At 45.5% G+C, this 19,869-nt stretch overlaps 1 protein-coding gene across 4 annotated transcripts in view; it reads left to right on the forward strand.

The window, feature by feature from the left end:
- The window catches only part of LOC140421280 (phosphatidylinositol-3-phosphate phosphatase MTMR1-like), a 94,371-nt gene that overhangs the window by 69,318 nt on the left and 5,184 nt on the right, over nucleotides 1-19,869 (forward strand). For all 4 annotated transcript variants that reach the window (XM_072505869.1, XM_072505868.1, XM_072505867.1 and 1 more), the window contains 2 exons: nucleotides 3,912-4,025; nucleotides 4,475-4,651. In XM_072505869.1, the coding sequence (XP_072361970.1) occupies nucleotides 3,912-4,025; nucleotides 4,475-4,651 (291 nt within the window). The remainder of the gene's footprint in view (nucleotides 1-3,911; nucleotides 4,026-4,474; nucleotides 4,652-19,869) is intronic.

The raw sequence follows: 19,869 nt of genomic DNA on the forward strand, positions 1-19,869 counted from the left end.
TGACCTCCAAAACCCACAACCATTACCTTTTGTGCCAGGTATGACTCCAACCAATGGAGAGTTTTCCCCCTGATTCCCATTGACTTTGCTAGGGCTCCTTAGATTATCATAGAATTTACAGTGCAGAAGGAGGCCATTCGGCCCATCGAGCCTGCACCGGCTCCTGGAAAGAGCACCCTACCCAAGGTCAACACCTCCACCCTATCCCCATAACCCAGTAACCCCACCCAACACTAAGGGCAATTTTGGACACTAAGGGCAATTTATCATGGCCAATCCACCTAACCTGCACATCTTTGGACTGTGGGAGGAAACCGGAGCACTCGGAGGAAACCCACGCACAATCGGGGAGGATGTGCAGACTCCGCACAGACAGTGACCCAAGCCGGAATCGAACCTGTGACCCTGGAGCTGTGAAGCAATTGTGCTATCCACAATGCTACCGTGCTGCTCCTTGATGCCATACTCGTTCAAATGCTGCTTTGTTGTCGAGGGCAGTCACTCTCACCTCACCTCTCGAGTTCAGCTCTTTGTCCATGTTTTTCAGCATTCCTGATGCTGTTCCCGTACTCTTCTTTGAACCAGGGTTCATCCCCTGGCTTGGTGGTAATGGTAGAGTGGGGGGACCATGAGGTTACAGATTGTGGTTGAGTACAATTCTGCAGCTGCAGATGGCCCACAGCGCCTCATGGATGCCCAGTATTGATCTGTTCTGAATCTATCCCATTTAGCACGGTGGTAGTGCCACTCAACACGATGGAGGGTATCCTTCATGTAAAGACGGGATTTTGACTCCACAAGGACTGTGAGATGGTCGCTCCTACCGATACTGTCATGGACAGATACATCTGTGCAGGCAGGTCAGTGAGGGAGAAACATAGTAGACCTCATGATGCCACTGACCCACTCTTGGTGATGGACAGAGTTGATGTTGAGGACTCCTTCCCAAAACCTCTGCTGGGTCTGCGCTGCTGGCGGGATAGGATTGGTGATAGTGGTGTCTGGGATCCATGACCGGAATTCTCCAGTCCCGCGACCAGGTTCTGACGCCGGCGTGAAAAGCGACGCGAGCCACTCCGGCGTCAACGGGTAGGTATCCCCCCCTTCCTAGGGGGCTAGTACGGCGCAAGAGTGGCGTCCGCAGCTCCTAAGCCCGAAAGCCAGCGCGCCACGGCCGGCGTGCGTTCACGCATGAGCGTGGGTTCCCATCTCCGTGCTAGCCCCTGGGCAATATGGCAGGGCCCTACAGGGGCCCGGCGCGGAGGAACATAGGCCCCCACGGAACTAGCCCGCCCGCTGATCGGTAGGCCCCGATCGTGGGCCAGGCCGCCATGGAGGCCCCCCCGGGGTAGGATCCCCCCCGTCCCCCCACCAGGATGGTCCCCGCAGACAGAACTCCGAGGTCCCGCCTGGTGGGACCATACGTAACCCGACTCGGCCGAACTCGGCGGGCACTCGGCCCGTTGAGGCCCGGAGAATCGCCGGGGGGGGAGCGCTTTCAACGGCCCCCAATCGGTGCAACGGTGATCCCGCGGGTGCCCGAGAATCGGCGCCGGAGAATCAGCAAGTCGGGATAGCATGGCGCGATTTTCGCGCCTCCCCGGCGATTCTCCGTCCCAGCGTGCGGTTGGAGAATCCCGGCCCATGAGTTTGACTGTGTCAGGGAGTTTCTTGACTAGTCTGTCCCACATGCCCCAGAGGAATTTGCAGGGTCAACAGGACTGTTGTCATTTTGAGTGCCTAACTCAATGCCAGATGATGTGGACCTTTTAGACTTTGTAGCGTTTTTGATACAACTGAGTCAATCACTTGGAGTCACATGTAGGCCAGACCAGACCAGACACAAAGCATTTAGTGAACGAGCTGCGTTTTTACAACGATCGGCAATGGTTTCACGGTCGTCATTCGATTTTAATTCTAGATATTTATTGGAATCAATTTCCACCATTTTCCAAATCGGGCTTCTGGATCACCAGTCCAATGACAATACCGCGACGTCATCACCTCCTCAATGCTTATTTTAGACAGAAGAGGAAATTGCCAGGTCTGCTCTGATGTTGTAAACTGCAGCTGCAACAAGAATATTAAAATTTGGCCTTCAAAATAAAAATAGATGGGCACACAAAGTCACAAGAGTTTATTTTCATGCAAAGATTGTGGCTTTAGCAAAAGAAAACACTTTTGTGTTCGTTTGGAGTCGATGCAAAACTGAAACAGTTGATTATCTTTACAGAAACAATAAAAGAAAACAGTCCCTAGAACATAACGAAACATATCAACCTTTGTGCAGTAGTGGCAAAGTATCTGAATCGTATCATCCATTCCCCAAGCCAAACAGGCACGCAGCACAATCCATTCCGGGCTTCTGTCAATGTTGTTTTCTAACTGGCCATTAGGTAATGCACAAGAGAGGTCTCGGTGATTCATTCATCTTGGCTCTTCCATTCTGCCTGGCTGCCCTTCCGTGGCCTCGATCCATCTCCCGTCCCCTCCCCTTGCCCCATATCTCAGTCTCCCTTCCAATGACTGGATCTGACTTCACTCTCTGACTCGAGGTGAGAATTTCCTATCTGTGCTCTTAAGTACAGGAGCGGATGTGAAAATCTGTCTTTTTCCTGCTGGTTTCACTGGGGGTTTTAGTGCCGTATTGTCTGCTAAGCACCTCAATAATTATGTGCATGTGGGAAAAACATTGGATCGAGGTGGTGATGTTCAGAGCCAGTGACAATGGCCTCCCAGTGCCTTATAGTGCCAATCCCTGGAGAATGTGGGAAATGCAAGTCAATTCTGGCCCCAACCTGCTTATGATCCTCTCTGAGACATTCTTCCCACTCTGGCCCTGAAGGAGCTTCTAACCCCCACTCCCCTAGTCATGTGTCAGAGTGCACCCTTTGCCACTTTCACCTCTTCCTGGCTGAGACCTTGCCCTTTGGACCCTTCCACATTCTCTGCCCACTTTTGCCCTTTTCCCAGTGGAGGCCTTACCCTGTGACCCCTCTGACAGCATTCTGCCTTACTACTGGTCTGGTAGGTGGAGCCTTGTATTAGATACCTCCCTGAGAGCAATGTGGTGCTGCCGGCGAAGCCTGCCACTGTCGAGGTGCCGCAAGTTCTGCACGATGAAAGGAAGGTGTGCAAACCATGAACAAAGTGCTGGTCGCCAGGTGCATGTCACATATATTCCTTTGTGAAACACGTCGGCCTAATGAGACGGTGACGTGACCTTTTGATCCAGGGTGGGGGGATGAATACCGGCAGGCGGCTCTATAATGAATATTCAGAAGATGGCCTTCCTGACACTGAGCTTCGGGAAGCAGGCTCCGCGATTGAAGTCCGGATGGGTATAGGACCCCCCCCCCCCCCCACATCCTGCCATGATACTAGAATCTTCTGACCCCCCCCCCCCCCTCCCACACTCCTCCAACAGCTCTTGCCTATTCTTTGGGTTGCTCTGCGATCCTAGGACTTTGGGGGCTTTTGTTCTGGCAGCAGCCTCTGCTGATCCTCTGATGCTGGCCTCTTGGCAGCGTCCTCAGTCTTGAGGAAGGCTCACTGTCCACTGAGCTGCCTGATGGGTAGAGGATGTGATGACCATCCTGTTCAGAGTCAGCATGGTTGTCTCTCAACTTCTTCAGGCAGCAAGTGAGGAAATGGAAGATTCTGCCTATTGTCTGTCTCTTTTTCACCCCCCCCCCCCGCCCCCTCCCCAAACCATCAAATAGGTAACGTTGAGGGTGGGAACACATCATAAAGGAAAATGGTGAACAGAAATCAGGCACTAACCATTCCATAGCTCAGTGTCTGAGTTCCTACACCTCATATCACCACCCTGCCTGAGCAATGCTAAAGTTTAGAAATTGTTTTCTGATCCCTTTCTTACATCTTGTACGTCTTATCACTTCTACCTCTAGTTTCCTGCAGCCTTCGAGTTCAATGAGCTCTTCCTGTTGACCATCCTGGACCATCTGTACAGCTGTCTGTTTGGGACATTTCTTTATAACTGTGAACAACAAAGAGTGAAGGAGGTACGTGAAGAGTCTGATATCGCCAGGCCCGTGAATGTTTGTAAGATATTTACTGACAGACACCGTTGGAACCCAGTTTCCAGAGTCTCCGTGCTATTTACATTATTACTGGTAACAAATAACATACACAGCAGGAGGGTTATTATTTGAATAAAGATGAATGTCTTACTCTCAACAATTAATAACTCGGTGCTCTCGCTTTCGCCAATGCTGTCATCGAACAATTTGCTGAGATGATGAACTAAACTGAAGGACATTATTGTTGTGCGACTTGCTTTGGAATGTAAAGTGCAGATAGGGAAGAATTTCACAGCTCCATGCTTTTCCATCTATAGTGAGAATTAACGTTCGTGATATTGAAATTTGAAGTGTTGATTTGTACATGCTGTAACGTTGAACAAGACGAGGTCATAATCTAACCCTGCTGTATACTGTTCCTGCTGTTCCAGGAAGTGCAGACAAACACTGTCTCCCTCTGGTCCTACATAAACAGCCAATTGGAGGAGTTTACCAACCCATTTTATGTGAATTATGAAAACCATGTGCTTTACCCAGTTGCCAGTTTACGGCACTTGGAACTGTGGGTTAACTATTATGTGAGGTGGAACCCAAGGATGAGACCTCAGGTAAGATGACTGTAAAACAAAAGAACATTCTGGAGACCAAAAATGAGAGTTCCCTTCTTTCCATTTATGAAAATGTCCAGTGAAGCCTATTAATTGCATTGTGGAGAATTGGTGTTTCCAAGTTTGTTTATTTCTGCTCCCTTTATACCGTTGAAGCACCCCTCCCCCTCATTTTTCTCACCATCTTCTACCCCGCAGCTCAGGAGGATAGAGGAACCTTTGGCTTGACAACTTTAACTCCATTGGTATCACCTGCTCCTCTGAAGCAGAACGTTGTGATTTCACATCCCACTCCAGCGACTTGAATACATAACTGAAACTGATAATCTTCGTGCAGGACTGAGGGCATGCTGATATGGCATCTTTTGGACGAGACATTAATCTGCCCCTCCGGTGGGAGTAAAAGACCCCCCCCCTCCAACTCCACTATTTCTTTTTTTTTAAATTTCCAATTAAGGGGCAATTTAGCGTGGCCAATCCACTACCCTGCAAAACTTTAGGTTGTTGGGGTGAGACCCACAGACACGGGGAAAATGTGCAAACTCCACAAAGACAGTGACCCGAGTCCTCGGCGCTAGCCACTCTGCCACCGTGCTATCCTGCTCCACTATTTCAAGCATCCTAACCAATAGTTATCATTCCGTAATCATGACCAAAACCCATTATTTGGCCATTATCTCATAGCTGTTCGTGGGAACTTGCTCTACACAAATTGGCTGCTGCGTTTTTGACATTACAACAGTGACTACACTTCAGAAATTCTTTATTGGTGGTACAGCATTCTGGGACATGTTGAGGTTGTTCAAGGTGCTTTATGTTCCCCAGTTCCGTTGTTTGTTTTCCCCTGTTTTCCATGTTCAAGTGTAATTGTATTTTTCTCCTTCACGTGTCAATCCTTAAATCTGCTATTTTTTTTTCTATTCTTGCTTAACCTCCCCCAACTTTTCCTTCCTGTTTCTTCACTGCCCCCTCCGCCTCTCAGCCATTCTTTAAGTTTGGCTTCTCAGTGGCTTTCGATTGATCTTCCTGACGTCACCTCCTGCCTCTCATCTTTTCCTGATCTGCTTCCAACTGTTGGTTTCGTAAGTTCTTCAGCAAACATTTCACCCTAATAACGATCATCGTTAAAATCAAGACAAAAGGGCAGCACGGTGGTGCAGTGGTTAGCACTGCAGCCTCACAGCGCCGAGGTCCCAGGTTCGATCCCGGGTCTGGGTCACTGTCCGTGTGGAGTTTACACATTCTCCCCATGTCTGCGTGGGTTTCGCCCCCACAACCCAAAGATGTGCAGGGTAGGTGGATTGGCCATGCTAAATTGCCCTTTAATTGGAAAAAATGAATTGGGTACTCTAAATTTGTGAAAAAAAAAGAAAAGAAAATCAAGACGCAAATCTTTTTAAGCAGAAAATGTCAGTTGGAAATGTATTTGTATCCTTGGTAAATATTCAGATCAACAGAAATGATTGATTTGTTGATAACATCACTGGACCCAGTTACTGGAATTGAGGTGTGATTAGGAACTGTGCTAATTGTTGTGTTATTGAATAATTAAATTCTATCTATAATTTAAAAAATAGCAGTGATGCCCATGTTTATACTCATGGTGGTTTAGAAACTGTTTACATACTGTTGAATATTTGGGGTGCTATATTGGTGTCAAAGATATAGTTGGATGTGAACTGAATATTAGTCAAGGAAAGACAATGAATGTTTTCTAGGTATCGGTAACCTGTTGAAATTTGGGTTATTGGCAGTCAGATAACCCTTTAACTCATTATCGTCTAGTTTCTTATTGGTGACAGCAGTTATATTTTATTCAATACGTGTAAGACTCGACACAGGCTAATGTCCGAGAAGTAGTATCAAAGTGTAACAGCAATACCAATCATACTTTAGTTAGAAGGGCAATCTCCATGTAAATGCTCCCTGTGCCAGGTACCGTCACATTGGTCAATGCAATACATAAAACCTGTACAATGCTCTGTGCTCGGGGAATTCCTTAATTCTTTCTTAACACAGCAATGTTTATGCAGACGTTGATTTAACCCAATCATTGCCGAGCTATCATTTGACTGGAGTAATTACGAAAGCTGTCATTGAACTGTCTGGCTGCTCAAGCGACGTCAAACTCTCAAACAATTGGTTTCCCATGGTCCGTCCCAATACTGGGATTCAGCATTCCCATGCCAAGCAGTGAAAACTGCGGTGGTCTTGACACACAGGTGTCTTGTCTAGGATTTCGGCACTGCTGTCTTCCACATTGTAGAAGGTGTTTATCTCTCTGATGCCATACAGCAGGTTGCCTGTTCTCACGCTTTACTGGACCACTGCTGAACTTTTTATTTTGGCCAATTAATCTCTTTTACATCTTTTTGAGCAAATAAAACATTGTCAGTGAAGGTCCAAACAACAGGGCGGCACGGTGGTTAACACTGCTGCCTCACGGCGCCGAGGACCCGGGTCTCTGTCCATGTGGAGTTTGCACATTCTCTCCGCGTCTGCGTCGGTCTCACTCCCACAACCCAAAAAGGATGTGCAGGTTAGGTGGATTGGCCAAGATAAATTGCTCCTTAATTGGAAAAAAATAATCAGAAAATATAGTCCATAAATCATTCAGAAAACATATGCCATAAATCATTCAACGTCGCCTTGCGACGAAAATGCTTCATGAAAGGAAAATGATTTTGCCCATTTTGTGCAAACATTACGGTTTGTCAAACCAATAGCCAGTACTCTAAATTCGATTTTTAAAAGTCCAAACAACCGCTCTCATCAAGTCACCTTTCGACTGCCTTTCCCCAGAGCCTATTATGAACAGGATTAAAAAATATAGTTCATTCTAAGAATGACATTAGAGAAGTGTGGTATTTGAGCTAGCTCCCATTAATCAGCAAGAAAACAATGTGTCGATTTCATGGGATCCTTACAGAAATAATCCTGGCCACGCCCTAAAAACATTGGGTATTTATGACGTGCTTTCGGATAAGAAACTGTGTGAATGCATTTTAACTCTTTGAATTAGAGCGAGGGTTGAAAACCGGTTGCCTGTTTAGAAAGAGAAAACCGTGATATGGTGTTTGTGAATGGATATCATCAGACACTGTTGTCAACGGTCACTCTGAGTACCGGCTATTGGTTTGACAAACCGTAAGGTTTGCACAAAATGGGCAAAATCATTTTCCTTTCATGAAGCATTTTCGTTGAATGATTTATGGAATATGTTTTCTGAATGATTTATGGACTATATTTTCTGAATGTATTATGCCTTGGGTTGTGTAAGAGGATCTGATTACGTACAAATGCCCTCAGCTGTTGGCACTGGATATTGTAACACATAACTGTTTACATATATAGGTTCCTCCCTCATGGCTTTCTGTCATGAATCATTATTATGTTTAATATCAGTATAATGAGCTTCACTGGGTGAACACGCAGTCCAAAGTGCAAGTTTGTTACTGTCCTTTCCAATAAACATAGAAGCAGAATTAGGCCACTCGGCCCATCGAGTCTGCTCCGCCATTCAATCATGGTTGATATTTTTCTCATCCCCATTCACCTGCCTTCTCCCCATAACCTCTAATCCCCTTATTAATCAAGAATAATTATTCTCTCCAGAATAATGATCCAGAATTGTTTCTACAAATGCATTCTCTCAATTATTTCCCCGCTGCACTTTGCAGCATTTAATTCCAATGATTTGTAACTATCAACTCAAACCTACTTTAATTGTGCTTTACTGCAATTTCTTACGAAGATGACTCGTACAATTTAACTGTTGAAGTGGGAATTACAACACAGGAGGCAATTCAGCCCATCATGTCAGTGCTAAGTAAAGTGACGTTATCTATGATCGCCAAGGCCTTAGCCTTGTCCTCCAATTGATATATTTGCCCTGATGTTTTGAACCCTTGATAGAAACTTTTTAGTTGTTAATATAAATTCAGTCTTGGATTTAAAAGCAAAAAGTACAGGGAATACTCAGCAGGTCAAGCAGCATCTGTAAACAGAGAAAATAGAGTTAACATTTCAGGTCAGAACTCAGATTTACTTTGTTCTATTTTAGTGTGTTGATGAAAGCTAGAGAGAAAGATTCATACACTGAACCCTTATTGCTTGTGTTTAATTATTACTTGTGTTTAATTCTCGCTTAATTTTCCATTTAATTGCTGCTTCTCTTTCTCCCTTTATATTAAAATTTTATTCACCTATATATATACATTTTTCATTTTTCTCCTTTTCCATTTTTCCTTTCCTTCCTTTCAGTCTGTCTCTCAGTTTAATTCTGTTCTGATTTCCATACGGAGGCTTTCTGCTGTCATGTATTGGCTCTGACTGAGAGGAATCCTCACTGCCGATCATGTGTACTCGGTGACTGAACAAAAGCGAGCTCAGTCCTCTAATGGTAATTACCGGCTAAGGAACGCGCAGACAAGCTGGGTGGGATGAGAGGCTGTAGCGTAGTTAGCAGAGAGATACAGCTGGCAGCTTCAGAGGCAGCAAGGGGGAGTGAAAGAATCACGCTGGCTGGAATGGTGTAAGGGACTGAAGTAAGCGGCTGTGGAATCAACTTGCCAGGTTAAGTGGTCCTCATTAACCAGTTCCTGTCTGCAAAAGAAAGGAAATGCCTGGCAACTGTTGGAAACGCAGTTGACTGGGAGTAGCAGTGCACCGGTATATCATAGAATTTACAGTCCAGAAGGGGGCCATTTGGCCCATCGAGTCTGCACCGGCCCCTACAAAGAGCACCCTACTGAAGCCCACGCATCTACCCTATCCCCGTAACCCAGTAACCCCACTTAACATTTTTTTTTGGACACTAAAGGCAATTTATAATGGCCAATCCACCTAACCTGCACATCTTTGGACTGTGCGAGGAAACCGGAGCACCCGGAGGAAACCCACGCAGACACGGGGAGAACGTGCAGACTCCGCACAGACAGTGACCCAAGCCGGGAATCGAACCTGGGACCCTGGAGCTGTGAAGCAACTGTGCTAACCACTGTGCTAATGTGCTGCCCGTGTATGAACATGACAAGTTCATACTTCAGGCAGATGCTCTTCATTGGAACGTTTTGGTTTTGAGTTGCCTTTCGATGTACAGTTATTTGCTTCATCTCAATATTTGTGGCTAGAAATTTAACAACCAAACCATTAAAATTAAAGCAAAATACTGGAAAACCTAAATTAAAAATGAAAAACGCAGTAAGCTCTCTGGAGGTCAGGTGGCGAGAGAAGCTGAGAAATGGTTCAGATTGATATCCTTCTTGTCCCCTTTGCTGCTGAACATTTTCTGTTTCGATTTCACTTCTCGGGGTTTTATTAATTTATCCTTTCCGGGCACAGTTGATGCCTATTCCTCTTTAGCTGCAATGCTCTCCAACTGGAAGATGCATTTTTGCTTCTGCCATGTGTGGTTAATCTAGCGATTTCCTGTCAGATGCATTGGCTTAATAAACAAAAACGTCCTGCTGATTACCGTCAAAAATTGTTAACAGCCAAAGTCATTTTTAAAAATGAGTTCTATAATAAAGAAGCACGTTGCGCTAGTGCGAGGAAATTGAACACCTCAGCTGCAGTCTTTCGTTCGAGATGCACAGTGAGACGTCAGCATCAGGAAAGATTTTACAATTTGCTGAGAATTTCAAATAAGTTTGTACTTTCAGGTCAGAAACACAAAAGCTAAATGAGAGAATAGGTGAATAATCTAGAATCACACTTTGCAGGTAGATTCTGGTTTGTGTCGCTCCCTGTAATTGTGATATGAAATAACATGACCGTACAACTTGAGGAATCTAATAAGGTGTTTCAGTAAAAGAATCCCCCAGTCACCGAAGAATATTCATGTACTTGTTAGGGCTGCATATTTTTACAAAGTAACAGTGTTTACGGACGGCACGGTGGCACAGTGGTTAGCACTGCTGCCTCACCGCACCAGGGACCTGGGTTCAATTCTGGCCTTGGGTCACTGTCTGTGTGGAGTTTGCATGTTCTCCCCATGTCTGCGTGGGTTTCCTCTGGGTGCTCCAGTTTCCTCCCACAGGCCAAAGGGCGGCACGGTAACACAGTGGTTAGCACTGTTGCTTAACAACACCAGGGACCTGGGTTCGATTCCCGGCTTGGGTCACTGTCTGTGCGGAGTCTGCACGTTCTCCCCGTGTCTGCGTGGGTTTCCTCCGGGTGCTCTGGTTTCCCCCCATAAGTCCACGTGCTTCCCAGGTGAATTGGACATTCTGAATTCTCCCTCTGTGTACCCGAACAGGCTACGGAGTGTTCTGACTAGGGGATTTTCACAGTAACTTCATTGAAGTGTTAGTGTAAGCCTGCTTTGATTTGATTTATTATTGTCACATGTATTGGTATACAGTGAAAAGTATTGTTTCTTGCATGCTGTACAGACAACGCATACTGTGCATAGAGAAGGAAGGAGAGACTGCAGAATGTAATGTTATAGTCATAGCTAGGGCGTAGAGAAAAGATCAACTTAATACGAGGTAGGTCCATTCAAAAGTCTGATGGCAGCAGGGAAGAAGCTGTTCTTGAGTCGGTTGGTACGTGACCTCAAACTTTTGTATCTTTTTCCTGACGGAAGAAGGTGGAAGAGAGTATGTCCGGGGTGCGTGGGGTCCTTAATTATGCTGGCTGCCTTTCCGAGGCAGCGGGAATTGTAGACAGAGTCAAAGGATGGGAGGCTGGTTTGCGTGATGGATTGGGCTACATTCACAACCTTTTGTAGTTTCCTGCTGTCTTGGGCAGGGCAGGATCCATACCAAGCTGTGATACAACCAGAAAGAACTTGTGACACTAATAAAGATTATTATTATGTGCAGGTTAGGTGGATTGGCCACGCTAAATTGCCCCTTAGTGCCCAAAGGTTAGGTGGGGTTACAGGGTGGCAGAGATAGGGTGGGGGAGTGGGCCTAGGAAGAATGCTCTTTCGGAGGGGCGGTGCAGACTCGATAGGCCGAATGGCCTCCTTCTGCACTGTAGGCATTCTAGGATGATTTCACTTGTTTCCAAACTTGTTTGGGAGGTGGTGGTGTAGTGGTAATGCCACTGGGCATGTCACTGGACTAATAATCCCACTAGTAGGCCCAGGCTCCAGGAACACCGGTTCAAATCCCACCACCACAGCCGGTGAAATTCAATGAATAAAATCTGAAATTATTCTCAGTAATAGTGAGCGTGAAACCATTGTTGATTGCTGTAAAACCCCATCTGGTTCACTAATGTCCTTTTGGGGAGGAAATCTGCCATTTTTGCCTGAACTGGCCCAAATGTGACACAGCGAGGTGGTTGACTCTTAACTGTCCTCAGAAATCATCGAGCGTGTCACTCAGTTCGAGGGCAATTCGGGATGGGCAACAAATGTTGGCTTTGCCAACAATGGCGGCATCCATTAATAACATTTAAAGAAATGCTTCTAATTATATTTAATTATATTTAATTATATTTAACTGTTCGACACATCAAATAATCTCAGAGTAAGGTGTCGCCCATTTAAGATCGAGATGAGGAGGAATTTCTTCTTTCAGAAGGTAATGAACATGTGGAATTCTTTACTGCAGAGAGCTGTAGAGGCTGGGTCGTGAAGTATGTTCAAGGCTGAGATAGACATTTTTAATCAGTAAGGGAATCAAGGGTTATGGGGATAAGGCGGGAAAATGCAGTTGAGGATTATCATATCAGATCAGTCATGATCTCATTGAATGGCGGAGCAGACTCGGTGGGCCGAATGTCCTACTTCTACTCCTTTATTTTATGGTCTTACTTCACCGAATGTGAGTGGGCTAAATCTATGTTCATCTTCGGAATACTGATCCTCAAAAGTGAAGGAAGCAATCCAATGTGGATTGAGTGTCCCTGGTAATAAAGAAAAACAGCTGAGCACAGCCTTCTCTGGTGTTGCTAAAGGAACGGTCAAAGAGAACGGTTTTGTGATTTTTGAAAACGGCAATGGAGGTGGTACGGTGAAAGGAACAGAGCAGCGAGTTCCAGAGGGAAGAAGGATGGTGTCTGAATAAGCCGGAAATTAGGGGGTGTTGGAGGAGGAGAGGATATTTGTGGAGATTTGAGACAGAAGGGTCACGTTAAAGCAGAGTGGACAAGGCCTTGAAGGGATTTGAAAGTAAGGACAAGAGTTTTTACTTACTGGGCTGTCGATGGCTAGTGGTGCTCGAAGAGAATTGAGGTGTGGGACTTGGTGTGATGAAGTTTTGGGCAGCAAGGTTTTGAATGGGTTGAAAACAGCCAAGTTAAAACGTCAGTTGATGAAAGAATGAAATGGGATTTTGGAAGGTGGGATGGAAGAAAGAGACCCACGTTTTCTTAGCTGTGATTTGTTATATATACCTTGGGCTCATTCCATCCACAGTGCTTTTTAGTGTCTGTGTGTCTCCAACATATAGATGACCTATATGTGTATATGTGTAAAAACATTCCTACACAGTGATTCAGTGTTTATACACACAATTTCCTTTACATTAGAATTGATAGAGTTGGGGATGTTTTATGAATATGGGGAAAAGGCCAGTTGTTTATTGGCTCACCAGCTGCAGAGGCCAGCAGCCTATCGGGAGATAGGAGAGGTTAGGGGTGGCCTCTCGGGAGATCGCACAGGTTAGGGACTTGGGGGAGGACATGTCCCTGATCAAGAAAAGGTGAATGGGGTATTTGAAATTTTCTATTTGTAGTTATATAGGTCTCCGGAGGAAGGCTCGACTATGGCACGGTTCTTGGATGAGTTGGACATTCCAGTGGTGGAAAGGGAAAGGGTACAGGGGCTGGAGGCTTCAATCAGGCTGGAGGATATTATGAAATGTATCTACTCTATGCAATCTGGGGAGGCACCAGGATTGAACGGACTTCCAGTGGAATTTCACAAAAATGTGTGACGGAGCTGGGGCCACATCTGTTGGACATGTTTCCACGATTCACTGTCCCAGGGAGTACTGCCGGCCACCTCGGCGCAGGCTTCTATTTCCTTAATTCTGAAGAAAGAGAAAGATCCCGTGGTAGAGAGATTTAGGGAATTATTTGTGGAAGGTAGGTTTGCGGGGTTGGAGGAATTAGTGGAATTTGCTATGGGGGGGGGGGGGGGGTGGGGGGGGGGGGGGGGGGGGGTGATGGGGAATGGGTTTAGATATTTGCAGGTTCGGAAGGAGCTCTTGGTGTTTCTGCGACTGCTGATCTCTTCTCTGACGGATTAGGTACTGTCTTGGGATGAGATAGGGAAAGGAAAGATGTCGGATATTTATGGGCAGTTGATGGAGAGGGAGAGTGACTCGATGGAGGAGGTAAAGGGAAACTGGGAGGAAGAGTTGAGTGGTAGATTTGAAGGGGGGGTGTTGAGTGAGGCATTATGCAGGGTAAATTCGACCTCATGTGAGAGACTGAGCTTGATTCAGTTCAAAGGGCGCACATGACTAGGGCATGCGTGCTTGGGGTCTTGTTCGGGGGGGGGGTGGCGGTGCGGCAAACCACTCACATATTTTGGGGTCCTGTCCTAAGCTGAGTGGGTTCTGGGCTTTCCTTTTTGGGACTGTATTTGAGATTTTGGGAGTTACGGTCTGAGATTTTGGTGCCATGCCCTTGACTGGCAATCTTTGGGGTGTTGGATGAGCCAGGGTTGTAGGAGGGGAAGAAGGCCTTGGCCTTCACCTCTCTGATAGACCGGAGGAGGGTTTTGTTTGGATGGCGGCATCATGGCTGGGGGAACCTGTTGGAGTTTTTGCACCTGGAAAAAAAATCAAGTATGTCATTAGGGGTCGGAGGCGAGGTTCTATTCGAGGTGGAGGTCGCTTATCTTTAAAAATTTGTAGCCGTCAACAAGGGGGGGGGTGTAAGTGGGGGGAAGAAATTGAACTGTTTTTGGGGATATGTGAGGAAAATGTGGGACTGTTTGTGGGGGATATGTTATAAAACTTTGTATGAATTTGATTGTTGCATGTTGTAAAATTGAAAATTTCTTGAATAAAAATATTTTTAAAAACGAATTGACATAATGGGCTGGATTCTCCGCCGGCGGGATTCTCTGTCGCGCCGGCATCGCATCCACACCCGTGGGTTTCCCGGCCGCGTACGGTGGCCACAATGGGAAATCCCATTGGCAGGTGGCGGGAAGGGAGAATCCCGCTACCGGCGAGGCCCAGGTAAACACAGCTGGTGGACCGGAGAATCCTGCTCAATATATATTTTTTGAGCTGGTGACAAATGTGGTGTTGGCAAGGTGCCGCAGGAGAATATTGAGAAGATTAAGGGAATAGAAGTAGGGGAAGATCGTTTATAAAAAAAAAAACTGCTTCGGTGGGCAAATCGGGGAGTAGGAATTGAGGGCAATCTTTCAGCATGATTTGGAAGCGAGGAGCATTGGCCATGTCGTTCTAGTCTGGGACCACTTCTGTTCACTGCAGCCATCAATGATTTGGAGACAGAGCTAGGGGAGCGGTGTACAGAGTTATATGGGACTTGGGAGATTTAAGCCATTCAGCCCTTTTCACCTGCTCCATTTGATAAGATCATTGCTGGTTGTGGTCTCAACTCCTCTTTGAATAAACTCAGTGACCCCCAGCCTCCACTGCTTTCTAGTGAAAGATTTTCCACATATTAACAACCCTTGAGAGAAAAACCATTCCTCATCTCCATGGTAGACCTCTTATTCTTAAACCCTGCCCCTAGTTCTGGTCCCTGCCACAAGTGGAAACATCCTCCTGGAATCTACCCTATCAAATCCCCGCAGGATCTTGTATGTTTCAATTAGATCACCTCTCATTCTTCTAAACTCCAACTGAGATAGGCTCATTATGGGTACAGTTGTTGATGATATTAAAATTAGAATAGTCATGATCCTCGGGACCAAAGGATGCATCAAGGGAATATTAATAAGATGATGAAATGGGCAAAGAAGTCGCTGATGAATCCAATGGTAGTAAATATGTTGTGGTACATTAAAAAAAAAAATTAGAAGGACCCAATTCATTTATTTTCCAATTAACGGGCAATTTAGCCTGGCCAATCAACCTAACCTGCACATCTTTGGGTTGTGGGGGCGAAACCCATTCAAACACGGGGAGAATGTGCAAACTCCACACAGTGACCCGGGGCCGGGATCGAACCCGGGTCCTCAGCGCCATAGACAGCAGTGCTAACCAGTGCACCGCCGTGTCACCCATTGAGCGAACAGAGAGAAGATTAAATGGAAGAGATTAGAACAGAGAGTAGGAGAAACACTTTTTTTGCAGGTTGTGAGGCTGTGGAATGTGCCAATGGAGTTTGTGATGAATTAGCGACCGCATCAACATTTCAAGAACAAAGAACAATACAGCGCAGGAACATGCCCTTCGGCCCTCCAAGCCTGTACTGGTCATGACACCATTTTGGCCAAAACCCTCAGCACTTCCTTGTGCGGTATTCCTCTATACCCATCCTATCCACGTATTTGTCGAAATGCCTTTTGAATACCGTTAATGTATCTGCTTCCACAACCCCCCCTGGCAACGCGCTCCAGGCACTCGCCACCCTTGGTGTCAAAAACCTGCCTCGCACATCTCCTCTAAACTTTGCCCTACAGACCTTAAACCTATTCCCCCGGTGACTGACCCCTCCACCCTGGGAAAGAGTGCCCGCCCAGCCACTTTATCCATGCCCCTCATAATCTTATAGACCTCTATCAGGTCAACCCATAACCTCCGTCGTTCTAATGAAAACAGTCTGAGTCTATTCAGCCTCTCCACACAGCTAACACCCTCCAGACCAGGCAACATCCAGGTAAGCCTCAAATTTCCGAATCAGTTAGGTGGCCGTTTGAAGGAAATGGGGCATAAACAAAGAACAATACAGCTCAAGAACAGGCCCTTCGGCCCTCCAAGCCTGTACCGGCCATGATACCAACCTTTGCCAAAACCCATCGCACTTCCTTGTGCCGTATCCCTCTATATCCATCCTATCCATGTGTTTGTCAAAATGCCTTTTGAATGCTGTTAATGTATCTGCTTCCACAACCTCCCCTGGCAACGCGTTCCAGGCACTCACCACCCTCTGCGTGAAAAACCTGCCTCACACGTCTCCTCTAAACCTTGCCCCACGGACCTTAAACCTATGCCCCCTGGTGATTGACCCCTCCACCCTGGGAAAGAGTGCCTGCCCATCCACTCTATCCATGCCCCACATAATCTTGTAGACCTCTACCAGGTCATCCCTCAATGTCCGTCTCTCTAAAGGGAAATTAAATTCCGAAAAGGTGCATCGGATTATTGAACTGGCCGTAGAGAATAAACACAAGTTGGGTAGAATGGCTGAGCCCTGTCTTGTGATTGCCGTGTATTTCTACATAATGGTGGAAAAGAAATGGTTAATTGTTTGGGATGTCACCATTGTTTGACAGCCTTTCTCATTTGTACAGAGGCTGCTTTAGGCATCATTCCGAGGGCATGGAGGTCAGGGGGTTGATGTAATTGCTGTTCACTATGCAGTAGTTTGTACCAGGGCCAGACAGATCCTTTTACAGCTCTCTGAGTTGCTGCTTGTTTTAAGACAATAACTTATTCAGAGACTGTTCAGAGGGGCACCTGTGAGGTTACTGGATGCTGGTAATCACCCTCATTAAAATAATACGTATATTTCAAAAGAAATGCCGGAGCAGACTGATTCTGGAGGGCCAGGGTTTTATTTGTGTTTTTTTAATTGTTTGATTTTGAAATATTTTTAAAATAAAAAATAATCTTTATGACATACCTATTTAATCTAGGTGTTATAAACTTCTTACAAATTATTGTACTAAATATCCATTTATACCACTTTTTGCAAGTGGTCTGCAGATAACCTGCATTGGAGTATTAGAGGCTAAAATCACTTTGCTTTTCATATCTATTTGATGGCAGTTGATTACTGACACAAATGCCTTATCCCTTTATAGGCATCCATTAAATTATCCAAGAGTTTTTAATCCTTTTAAGTGGTTGGAAATGCACTCTATATGTATTCAGCTATTGAATGTGCATATCTTATTTCATGAGTCAATTAGTGCTTCATCCATATACATGGCACCAGGTTCACCAAACACATTCACACTGGATGATAGCAGCTGCACAACCTGGATCTCTTCACCGTGGATATTTCAGTCATTGGACGTTATCGACTGTTGCCTTTTGCTGGTTAACCTGTTGTGTCAGATCAGTTGGCTGGGGCTCACCGAGTACCGACTCGGTCCGAGCTATCCTGGAATCTGCCAAGAGTGAAGAGCTCCCTCGGGCGAAGGGAAATCGAGTTTACACTGCTGTTTTTGTACTCCCCTGCTGTTAACAGTGGCGTTGGCGGAATCCAAAGGCCATGTCATTCCCTGTGAAACTGGATGTGAAGAATTTCACAGTCATTTTAAATACTGCTCATTGAAAGGAGCGACTTTTTTTTTCTCTTTTCTAAAATTTCTGAGATGTTCCAGATCGTTTACCTGAGACCAATACTATTAAAACAAAAAGCGATGTTACAACACTTTTCATGATGAGATTAAGATGCGACCTGGTAGAGTTCCTCAGAATTGTGCAGAGTTATAAAGTGAATAGATAATTTTGCTGATTGGCATTACAAGGACACGAATGTAAGATGAGAACAAAGAATTAGAGATTAGACAAAATGTGTCTTTAAACAGATTAGTTAGAGTAAAGGATTGCTACCAGATTCGATTGTATAGTTGCTTGATGAGGGAATTTCAAAGGGTTTGGTCCGTGAGGAGGAGCATGAATTAGACGTGACTGATTTGAAGAAAAGACTGAATGACCAAAATGGCCTGTTTTGCTGTGCTGCAACATTCTATGATTCTGTCATTCTGCACATGCTCTAGGAGTACAGAGGTTTAATCAGTTCTGGGGAAAATATGTACTGATCACAGATGTAAAAACGTTATGATACAGCGGATTGAGCTGCATGTGGTCTTTTATTTCTCTGGGAAAGTGTTTTCAGAGCAGTTTATCATTCCCTGTGGGGCAGGATGAAGCATTTCAAAGTTAAATCAGTGCGGCGGCAAATTAAGGGTATCACTTGTCCCACAGCTCCTTCCTGGGTATTGCTTAATTGGATTACAGCTCATAACGTGCATGCCGAGGGATCCTCACGCATTTATGGACCATTACTGTCTAGATTTAACTGCAGCACACAGTAAATCCCTAGCTGTTTCGATGCTGGCAATGTCTTATGGTTTCAATGCAGACTATGTCTCTGTTCAGATCTGTACTATTTCGGTATCCTGTGATGGACAGGGTAAAGACACACAGATTGCAGAGGCTAGAGGTTCCCACGATGCTGTTGCTTCTGGCCCACCGCTTTGGTAACGTTACCATAATGGGGAAGATAGATGCCTCAGCTACAGGGCATCACTCGTGAGCAGGCGGACTTCACAACAGCCAACGTGTCATTTTGTGGATTAGGGTGTAGGGCGGAAAACTTGAGGTCTGTCTGCTGAACGATCCATCGATGAACTACCCCCAAAGCAGCATGCTTAATGCTAGCCCAGCAAAGCAATCTCTCCAGGAATGATTGTCCGTTGTGTTTCTGGCAGGATTTACAATGGAGCCCTGGAATAACACAAATATGCCTCCAAGTTGGAATGGAGGAGAGGACAGCCCCCCACCCAACTTCCAGGTCACCTTCCCAATTAACAATTCCTTCCATCTGTTCCACCCGGGTTATAGTATTGGGGCACAAATCCTAAAGTTATTTGACTATAATTTCCAATAAGTGATGGTGGTTTTGCAAGTGAATCACGTGCATGACATCAAAGTATAACTGAACGTGACATATTCTGAGCAAGTCAGACAAAGGCCAACGGTAAAACGTTTGAGTGTGTACTACACTGACTAAGAGATGCTCAGCAAGCAGTTACAGCAAAGATAACCATTAACCTACCCGGTGGCATCATCTTAACTGTGCAGGTTGCATGGTGCCATTTTCATATGGTTTTCCCAGAACCTCCCAGGTGTAAGGGGATTCTCCAACTTTTGAAGAATAAAGACCAGATGAGCTTCCTTTACATTAAAATCTGAAGATCGGCCAGGCAATAATCAGAATTATGCACACAAATGTTTTGAATTTCACAATCCTTGACTTTTTTCTACTGTAACAGCTTCACAAAGCGTAGGTCTTGAGCAGATGGGTTGGAGGGAGAAACAGTGTTCTGTCGGACTGAGTGAAGGTGAATTTCTTCTACAGAGTGAGTTGTTTTGACCCGA

This window comes from Scyliorhinus torazame, chromosome 5 (genome assembly GCF_047496885.1).
Source record: "Scyliorhinus torazame isolate Kashiwa2021f chromosome 5, sScyTor2.1, whole genome shotgun sequence".
NCBI lineage: Eukaryota > Metazoa > Chordata > Chondrichthyes > Carcharhiniformes > Scyliorhinidae > Scyliorhinus > Scyliorhinus torazame.